At 37.4% G+C, this 11,272-nt stretch overlaps 1 protein-coding gene across 1 annotated transcript; it reads right to left on the reverse strand.

Moving 5' to 3' along the window:
- Nucleotides 1-5,438: 5,438 nt before the first annotated feature.
- LOC110311258 (olfactory receptor 2L13-like) lies at nucleotides 5,439-6,377 on the reverse strand. Its single transcript, XM_021184520.1, has one exon. The coding sequence runs from the start codon at nucleotides 6,375-6,377 to the stop codon at nucleotides 5,439-5,441; it is 939 nt and encodes a 312-aa protein (XP_021040179.1).
- Between the last annotated feature and the right edge of the window lie 4,895 nt (nucleotides 6,378-11,272).

The raw sequence follows: 11,272 nt of genomic DNA on the forward strand, positions 1-11,272 counted from the left end.
TGACAATATCTAACACTGAAAGACAATGATCAACATTCTCAGCCATACATGCACACACAAGAGTATGTGTGAGATGCAAAAGCCATGCCCCTGCATGAAATCAATCATTCAGTCTGCTCACGGTTTCACATTTATTTATTTTAATTTATTTTATTTATTTACATTTCAAGTATTATACCCTCTCCCAGATTCCCCTCTGCAAACTCCCTATTCCATTCCCCCTTACCCTGCTTCTATGATGGTGCTCTCCCACCCACCTACTCACTCCTGCCTCACTGCCCTAGTGTTCCTCTACACTGGGGCATCAAGCCTTCACAGGATGAAGAGCATCCCTTCCCATTGATGCCAGGTAAGGCCTCTTCAGATCCTCAATCCTTCTCCTAACTCCTACACTGAGGTTCCTGTGCTCAGTCCGATAGTTGGCTGTGAGCATCCACATCTGTATTGGTCAAGATCTGACATAGCCTCTCAGAAGAGAGCTGTTCTCAGGCTCCTCTAAGCAAGCACTTCTTGGCATCAGCAATAGTGTCTGGGTTTGGTGTCTGCCCCAGATGGGGCAGTCTCTGGATGGCCTTCCCTTCAATCTCTGCTCCATTATTTATTCTAGTATTTCCTTTAGACAGGAGAAATTCTGGGTTAAAATATTGAGGAAGGGTGGGTGGCCCCATCCCTCAACCTGGGAAGGGCACAAGCCTAACCTCTAGATATGGTCTCGACAAGTTCTTCCTCCTCTTTGTGAGGATTTTAGCTAATGTCATCCCTGTAGGGTCCTGAGAGGCTCTTGCTTTCCTGGCATCTGGGACTTTCTGGTTGCTATCCCCAGTTTCCCATCCCCCATTGCTACACACCTCTATTCAATTTCCTGACCCTCTGTAAATCTCCTCCATCTCCTCCCATACCTGATTCTTCCCCTCTTTTTCTCTCTCCTGCTTGTCTTCCTCCCAAGTCGCTCCCACCCTCTACATCCCTTATTTTGTTCCCCCTTCTAAGTAGGGACTGAAGCATCCACTCTTTGGTCTTCCTTCCACTTGAGCTTCAGGTGGTCCATGAGTTATATTGTGAATATTCCACACTCTTTGCCTAATAGCCACTTATCAGTTAGGACATACCATGTGTGGTTTTTCTGACTGAGCTGCCTCACTCAGGATGATATTTTCTAGATTCATTCATTTGCCTGTAAATTTCATGAAGTCACTGTTTTTCATAGCTGAGTAGTATTTCATTGAGTAAATATACCACATTTTCTGTATCCATTCCTCTGTTGAGGGACATCTGGGTTGGTTCCAGGTTCTGGCTATTATAAATATGGCTGCTATGAATATGCAGCAGGTGTGCATATTACATATTGGAGTATTTTCTGGGCAAATGCCCAGGTGTGGTATACCTGGGTCCTCACATAGTACTATGTCCAATTTTCTGAGGAACCACCAGACTGATTTCCAGAGAAGTTGAACCAGTTTGCAATCCCACCAGCAATGGAGGAAGGAGTGTTCCTCTTTTTCCACATCCTTGCCAGCATGTACTGTCACATGGCTTTTTGATCTTAGCCATTCTGGCTGCTGTAGATGGAATCTCAGGGTCATTTTGACTTGTATTTCCCTGATGACTAAGGATGTTGAATATTTCTTTAGGTTCTTCTTGCCCATTTGATATTCCATAGTAGCTAATTCTGTGTTTAGCTCTGTACACCATTTTTAATAGGGGTATTTAGTTCTCTGGGGACTAACTTCTTGAGTTCTTTGTATATATTGGATACTAGTCCTCTATCAGATGTAAGGTTGGTAAAGATCTTTTCCCAATCTATTGATTGCATTTTGTCCAATTGACAGTGACCTTTACCTTACAGAAGCTTTGCAATTTTATGAAGTCCTATTTGTTGATTCTTGATCTTAGAGTATATGCCATTGGTGTTCTCTTCAGGAAAATTTCCCCTGTATCCATGTATTTGAAGCTCTTCCCCACTTTCTCTTTTATTAGTTTCAGTGCATCTGGTTTTATGAGGAGGTCCTTTGATCCACTTGGACATGAGCTTTGTACAAGGAGATAAGATGGATTGAGTTCATTCTTCTGACCATATGCTGACCACCAGTTGAGACAACAGCATTTGTTGAAAATGGTGTCTTTTTTCCAATGGATGGTTTTCCTTCCTTTGTCAAAGATCAAGTGACTATGGTTGTGTGGTTTCATTTCTGGGTCTTCAATTCTATTCCACTGATCTACCTGCCTGTCACTGTACTAATACCATACAATTTTTATCATGATTGCTCTGTAATACAGCTTGAGGTCAGGGATGGTGATTTCCCCAGCAGTTCTTTTATTGTGAAGAATAGTTTTTGCTACCCTGGGTTTATGGTTATTCTGAATGAATTTGCAAATTGCTCTTTCTCACTCTATGAAGAATTGAGTTGGAATTTTGAAGGGGATTACATTGAATCTGTTGTCTGCTTTCAGCAAGATGTCCATTTTTACTATATTAATCCTGCCAATCCATGAGCATGAGAGATTTTTCCATCTTTTGGTGTCTTTTTCAATTTCTTTCCTCAAATACATGAAGTTCTTGTTGTACAGATCTTTCACTTGTTTGATTAGAGTCACACCAAGATATTTTATATTGTTTGTGAATATTGTGAAGGGTGTCATTTTCCTACTTTCTTTCTCAGACCATTTATCCTTTGAGTATAGGAAGGCTACTGATTTGTTTGAGTTAATTTTATATCCAGACACTTTGCTGAAGTTGTTTATCAGCAGTAGGAGTTCTCTGGTGGAATTTTGGAGTATACTATCATATCATCTGCAAATAGTGATATTTTGACTTTTTCTTTTCCAATTTGTATACCTTTGATCTCCTTTTGCTGTCTAATTGCTCTAGCTGAAACAAGTACTATATTGAATAGATAGGGAAAGAGTGGGCAGCCTTTCTAGTCCCTGATTTTAATGGCATTGCTTCAAGTTTCTCTCTATTTAGTTTGATGTTGGCTACTAATTTGCTGTATATTGCTTTTATGGGCCTTGAATTTCTTATCTTTCTAAGACTTTTATCATGAACAGGTATTGAATTTTGTCAAATGCATTCTCAGCATCTAATGAGATGATCATGTGATTTTTTATTTGCATTTGTTTATGCAGTGGATTATAGTAATGAATTTCCATATATTGAACCATCCCTGCATTCCTGGGATGAAGCCTATTTGATTGTGGCTAATGATGGTTTTGATGTGTTCTTGGATTTGGTTTGCATGAATGCTTTCATTGTGTCCTATATGTTTGGGTATTTTGTGCCTTCATTTTTATTAAATTCTAAAGGATTTCATTTCTTTCTTTATTTTTTCCTTGTCCAAGTTATCATAGAGTAGGGTGTTTTTCAGCTTCCATGTGTATGTGGGCTTTCTGTTGTTTTAGCTGCTATTAAAGGCCAGCCTTAATTTGTGGTGATCTGATAGAATGTATGGGATTATTTCAATTTTTGTGTATCTGTTGAGGTCTGTTTTGTGACTAATTATAGGGTCAGTTTTATCTTATGGTTTCTCATGAAAATCCAGTCCCCCACATTTAAGCAGTCTTAATATAACACATGATTAACTATAAATGGACACAACACATGATTAACTATAAATATAACACAAAACTATAACTAGAAATATATATATGACACATGATTAACTATGAATACTATGGTACCTTCAAAATAGACATAAGGGACATTTTCTTGAAACCATACTCTGGACTCTGGACCACAGTTTATGTTCTCTAGGAGTAAAACAAAATCTAATTCTACCACATTAAATCAACCTCTCATAAAGAAACAAACACTGTAATATATTATGTTATGGAAGAGTTTACAAAGTAAGAAAATCAACAGTTTGTCTTACTAGTAGCATTTCTAATCTAGTAACTAGATAGCAAGGAGAAATTCTTCTTGCTAAACCACACAACTTAGCTTTCAAGGTTCAATATAATTATTTCTCTAACAAAGGAAACTTTAGATAAAGGCTAATATTAGAGCATTTTCAATCTCCTTCCCAGGGTGTCCGTACATGACATGCCCATCCTGTTTACACAGGACTATAATCCAATGGAATAAGTTCCCCAGACTTCTGACTAGACCCATCTAAATCCCTACTTGTGCAACCCTACATGAACAGTATAATGCAGAGTCACATTCACATAGTATATAGGTGAGTCTACTCAGGATCAGTTACACACCACCATCTTTCTACATTCAAACCCAACTAGGAGCTACATTAGCACACCTTTTGGTTACTTGTGAATTAGAAGCAACCCAGTCTCACTTATCAAAAATCTGTACCAAATATATGAAGGACTTACCTACAAACTCTTCATACTTGATCTGAAATTAATCAAATTAAGGCAATATGAAAATTTCCAATCAACAGAGGAAGCTCGTAATCCCAATATCGGACACACAGCCAGAGCTCTGATTCTAGATTCCACCACTCATCTTGGGATGTCCTGTCTCTGCACTACACTGACTGGGAAAGAGCAGGACATCAGATACTGTTGCTTACCAGGCCAGAAAGGGGAAGCAGAGTGCAGAACAAATGTTGAGGCTCTGCATCTTCTACTTTCTCCCTCTCAAGGTTTCCCGGTGCTGCCACATACCAGGCTAAAAGTATGAGACAGTCTGGGATGGGCAGGATCTCTGTTCAGTTGGGAGGAATGCTGAGGGGTGAGGCCTTCTCTGAGGATCTTTAATAAATCTGCTTTACAGATGCTAGCTTGTGATCTATTATTTCATTTTGGGTAGGTTTGAATGCATACATGTTATTTGGAGTGAATCAATGGTTATACAGTTTGGAAGAAACACATAGAAATATCCAGGAAGGGAAATAGTTATTGGCTGAAAATTAAGGAACTGAGATGACTCGTTAACATGAGGAGGTATTCCAGGGACTGGTTTCAGAGGCTAGCTATGTGTGACCACCTGGCTATTTTCTTGGTTGTTTTTAAAACATTTCTTGACCTTAAGATTGCTCTATTTTCCTACATAGTAGACACAGGTCCCATGTGTGGGCACAGTCCAAATTGAATATGTTGAACATATTCAATATTCATGCACATTTACTAATGAAAAGAATGAAAGCAAAACATATAATCAATGCAATTAATTCATGTTAGTTTTGTACAAACACATGTTAATATCAGAATAAACAATATCATATCACAATAATATTTGGATACACTTAAGGTATAATGTATCATATATAATTCATTATCTAACATTATTAGTTAGTGTTATGAGTTAAATAAACATGGGAATAATTATATTAGTTTTAATAATGACTATTTTATTTAATATTAACTAGTAATAAATCACCAGAAACTTAGTACATGTGTGTGGCACACATTGTATTTCCAACAGACAACACAGGTTTATGATATTCCTCAGAAGAAGTGAAAGAGAATTAATGAAAGAATGATCATGGTTTCATGGAAGAGAATGTCCCAAGGACTCTTGTCATGGCCCCCAGGACCTCCTTATTCCTCAGACTATAGATGATGGGGTTGAGCATGGGGGTAAGGATAGTGTAGAAGACAGTTAGAATCTTATCTTCTGTCGGGGAACGAAGACTCCTAGGTCGAAGATAGGTATAGACAAAAGGTACATAGTAAAATGTCACCACAGTTAAGTGAGTTGAGCACGTGGTGAAGGCCTTCTTCTTTCCCTCTTTTGAGCGCATGTGGAAGACAGCAAAAAGGACCCGACCATAGGAAGCTGTGATACCAAGGAAAGGCAGTAGGAGAAACAGGCTTGTGCTCACAAACACCATGTACTCATAAACCCAAGTGTCCATACAGGCCAGGGGCAACATGGCTGGAACATCACAGAAGAAATGGTTAATGGACCTAGAATGGCAGTAAGGAATATGAAGGGCATAGACAGTATGTGCTAAAGAGTTGATTGAGCCCAATATCCAGGATCCTATGATCATCTTCAGACACATTATTTTGCTCATGCGAATGGGATAATGAAGGGGATGGCAGATAGCCACAAAACGATCATAAGCCATGGAAGCCAGGAGTAAGCCCTCAGAACCTGCCATGGTCAAAAAGAAAAAGGACTGCACACCACAGCCCAGAAAAGAGATGTTTTTCTGTCCAGAAAGGAAATTAAATGCCATCTTGGGAACAGTAGTAGAAATGTACATCAGGTCCATGAGAGAGAGCTGACTGAGGAGAAAGTACATGGGGGTGTGGAGCCTTGGATCCACACGAATGAGGTGGATCATTGCTGAGTTTCCAAACAAGGCCAGAAAGAAGACAAGTATGATGAGCATCATAAGTAGTAGGCCAGTTTGGTTTTGTGGAAGCAACCCTAACAGAGTGAAATCACTTGAGCTCTGATTCCATTTCTCCATGAAAATGTATTTTTTTTATATTTCTTGAAAAGAGTGACCTGAAAACAAATATACTTATCATATAAAATACAACAGAATAAAGAGGAACTGGCTTGTAATGAATGTTTACTCTGAATTGTTCTTCCAGCACCATCATTCTGTTGACTGTATTTTGAAATCTGAACTGAATGTTTCTTCCCTGGCCATGCTCACAATTCAGGGGTGTCTGTATAATCAGAATGACATCAAAGGAAGCAACATAAGTAAGATTGCACACACACTTCCTTCTAGATAACTCCATGCAGGACTATTATTAACCTGCCTTACAAAACAAAGGAACTCATATCCCCACTCACCCTAATCTCTGCATCACCTCCTTGGCCCTCTTCCCCTAACTGGCCATACTACAGACAAGGAGCTATTCCATAATGTTCTGACTCTCAAAATCTCTAATGAGTCTTTGTTTTTCCTGAAAATTCCATCCACTCCCAATTCACTCTTCTAGAACAAAAGGTTTTTGTGTGTGCTCAGATACATACTCATTATTAAATGCTATTTTGTGTATTCCCTTCCACAAAAATGCTTTGAACTGTGAAATCTTAGAGATAACAACTGAATGCATACTCATAATGAAAGTTTTAATATTTTAAATGTCACATACTGCATAATATGTATGTTTCTTAGATTTGTCTAAATAAAACAAATGTTGCTTATATTCTGATTTCTCTCCTTATTGTGAAGTTCAGGTTTTTGTACTCCATTGGCAAGAGTGAAAGGCTTTTAAAATCCTGTTCACTGTGGAAAAAAAATGTGCAGTAGTAAGTTCTTGATTTTTTTCCTCACCAACATTTTAAAAATTGTTACATTTTAAATGAATTTATATGTAATTGTGGGGGGTGCATGTACACTATAATACTTGAGTAGATTATAGAGTAACACTGGAAGAGTCAATTTCCTTCCTCAGTCTTGAGGATCAAACTCAGATCATTGGGTTGGAAGCAAGTTCCTTTACTTTCTAAACCATCTCAGCAGCCCAAATAATACAGTAATGACTTGCTCTTATTAATTATGTCATTTATGTTACATATATTTTATTTACACATGTTAGACTTACTCAACTAAGGACAATAAAACAAAAATAATTATCCATGTTTAGAATAAACAATAATAAAATTATATTATATATGTATATGTATGCATTATTATATATTCCTACATATAGAAGTATAACATGCTCCATCTGTGTAATTTACAGATAAGAATATATTTTCTAGAAGAATTTCTTGGCATTGGATAACAAATTGAATTTGCAAGAGAGCAGGAGGAATACATGATACAGCCTGGATGGGGGAAATGAAAATGGAAATAATGTGACTGTATTGTAACCTGAAACATAAAAATATCATCTAAAAAGAATAAACATTCTTGCCAGGGTGTTTCCTATTTTCCTATGGCCTCTGTAATGGTATCTCTTGCTGCTCTGCTCTGTGCCACCTGATTTTTCTTCATTTACTCTCTCAAGATTGCAAAATCTATAATGATTTCATCTTTCCAATACATGCTTCTTTCTCTTACCTCTTTTCAGTATAAGAGTCCATGCTTTACCCTTGAGGCTGAGAGAAATACTGAATACACAGCCTAAAAATGTTACTGGCCTGGATAGTCATGTTGGATTACAGATATTTTTCAAAAATAAAGAACAAATGGTACCTTGTGAAAATTGTTCATATTATGTTATTGTTCATAACAGATCTTTCAGCATCCCATTTGTCTGTGCTGACCACAAAACAATTTTAAAACTATGTTTATCACAGAAAATGGGAAAACAAGTTTATAGTTGTCTAATCAAGAAGTACTGATAATGAGGAATGCATAGGCAGGAACATGACAAGTGCACAGGACCACTTGGCATAAAGTAAATATGATACCAGAAGAACCTTGTACTTCCTTATTACATTTTTTAAATAAATGGTATAAGCTGACAGATAAACATGAAGTATAAATAAAATCTTCAAACATAATCTTTATGATATACCTTCAAAATGCCTTTCTTCTCTTAGATGGTTGCAAGAATTCTGTCCATTAATTCTTGGAAAATCATGTAACCTGTAACACAAATTAAGAAGGTCATGACAAGACCAGACCATCAAACTCAAGAATATGACCTGATATTACATAACTTCATGTATTGTTTAAGTAAGTGTGTGTGTGTGTGTGTGTGTGTGTGTGTGTGTAATTATGAGAGATCAAGGGTAAGAGACAGTTGGAATGGATTCTTCCCTGGTTTGTGCACCATGTAAGGTGTTCTGTATGAAGTCCCCTATCAAACTGCACTTGATCTTAGCCAAAAGGCCGATAATCGATGTCCCCTATCAAACTGATGAGCATAGAACAGGGAGGGTCAGGAGGGAGAGTGAATGAGAACAAAAACAATGAGACAAGTGCTTGTGAAGAGCAGGTGTGAGGGCAATTGTGTAGGGAGTGAAAGACTTTGATTCTGATCTGGAGAAGCTAGGAAAACAGGGAGAGTGATATGCTCTTAGGTGGACTTCAGATCCTGTGCAGAATGCTCTTGTTCAGAAGGGAGCTGCATGGGGACCATGCAGAGAAGACTAGAGGAAATTAGTATATTTGTTGGCTGATCTGGATTTAAAAACATATCCACATGTCCCAGAAAATCAATGATTCCTGGCTACATTAGGACAGTCGGCCTCCTACCTGGACATGGACTCTAGTCTGGTTACCCGTTGATTTCTAGTCCCCAGCACAGCATTTACTTACAGCAGGCTCTGAACCTGTGTGCCTGTTGAGATGAATAAAACATATTTAGTGGTGATAGATTATTATTGTTTGTACTGACTAAACTGATATTATTTTTTGCAAAAGATATTCTTCTGTATCATGTCTTGTGAATAAAGAGGAACCTTTTAGGGGCATTCCTTTTTGCTTCCTTGAACACAAGTCTATCTGTAGAGGAAGGAATATCCAGCTGTCCTCTTAGTTTTTCCAATACCCAATTTGGATACATGGTCTACAATAAGCTTACATTTCACATATTAACATTTACATGTTAAATTTCTATAAAAGGGATATATATGTATGTGCTTTCAGATCATGTCTCTGTGGTCCATTAGCATGCTTTGAGAACAACTGAAGGAATATTAATTTTGTTATCAATGTTAGAAACTATCGCTTGCCACCATATATTAGAGAACAGCTATTTTTAGGAGCCCAGATACCAAGGACTTAAGATTTACTATCTAATTAGATATTTTCTTTATATACATTTGAAATGCTATCTTGAAAGTTCCTTATACCCTCCCCCTGCCCTGCTCCCCTACCCACCCACTCCTGCTTCTTGGCCCTGGCATTCCCCTGTACTGGGGCATATAAACTTTGCAATACCAAGGGGCCTCTCTTCCCAGGGATGGCCGACTAGTCCATCTTCTGCTACATATGCAGCTAGAAATATGAGCTAAAAAAAAAGAAAAAAGAAAAGAAAAGAAACCCCCCAAAAAAGGAAAAAAAGAAAAAGAAAATAAAATTTAAAAAAATATTTAAACGATCTAAGACATTGAGTCAGAGCCAAAGATCATTTATCCCCAGACAATTTCTTTATTGTGTCTGAGCTTTATTTAATGTGTCAGAGTCATAGGAAGAACCATATTCTTGGTTATATTTTAATTCTAAAATTGTCCATGTGTCCCTTGATTACTCTAAAAGACATGAAAAACATAAAGTTGTTTAAAGCTCTGTCTGAAGAGTACTATTATATAGGAATTCTACAAAGGCAGGATGCTGGCTTAATTTTGGCAAGTTTATTGGTGTGTACACATACAACACACAGGGAATGATCTTTAGAGCACAAGAAATTGACCATTAGAGCCTCTATGGGTCACTGGAGGGCATGAAACTCAATGAGCCGTTTGCATTCATCTTAGCTTTTGAGAAACCACAAGACCAGAAAACTTTAGCTGCTTACTTATAGTCACAACCTTGAAATCAAGTACATTGTAGAATTCAAACACATTTACATTGTTTCTTTAGAATTTTAATTTTATTTTGCTTTCCTACTTTTAATGAAAATCCTAAAAAGAGCTTCCTTACGACATGAAAACCATACCTCCAGAATCTCCCCTAGTTAATGTAGCCCAAACCAACTCTGCACAATAATTTCATTTGGACTCAGCTCATCCGAGGATCTTCTACTTGTACTTCTATTTGTGAGGAAAAGTACCTTTACAGTGTAGCCACTCCATGCAGATAATCTGTGAGTCTTATGAAATCTTCAGTCCCCTCTTTACTCATATTCCCTGCCTGGTATGCCACAAACTTTTCTGTACAATAGCACCAACTAAAGAATATAAATCCACTTCTTACACTAGAATCCTTCCAAAATATCAGGAAAACACTTTCAAGAATTACCTACTTCTCATCTTATTCATAATAAAGCCAAGAAAACATCATTAACCATTCACTGAAATATTTACACACTCATTGCTCAGATAAAATATCCTCTCTTACTATTTTTTAAGTAAAACCAAGAGAAATTTTAGATTCATTTCCCACAGACTGTATTGGTGACAGAATGGCAAGTGCTCTATTTTATATGTACAACCTTGGATCACCAAGGTTTAGATATTCTTTTTTTTTTTCTCTAAGTACTCCCTCATGTCTAAATCTAGAGAGACACCACCTTGGCTATTTTCCCTGAGTTAGCTGCTATGAGGTAACTCAGTTTTGATATTATGGAAGTAAATAAATGACAATAACTACTCCTGTCATCATGGGATGCCTGCCTGAAAGTAGAGTAAGGGATGTAACTGCATTACTCAAGAAAATTACTTGAGAGCTGTAAGAATATTGAGTTATATGTATTATAGTTCCTCATTATTAAATGCTTGACCCCCAGATAA

This window comes from Mus caroli, unplaced genomic scaffold (assembly GCF_978045245.1).
Source record: "Mus caroli unplaced genomic scaffold, Mus_caroli_1 scaffold_17, whole genome shotgun sequence".
NCBI classification, from domain to species: Eukaryota; Metazoa; Chordata; class Mammalia; order Rodentia; family Muridae; genus Mus; species Mus caroli.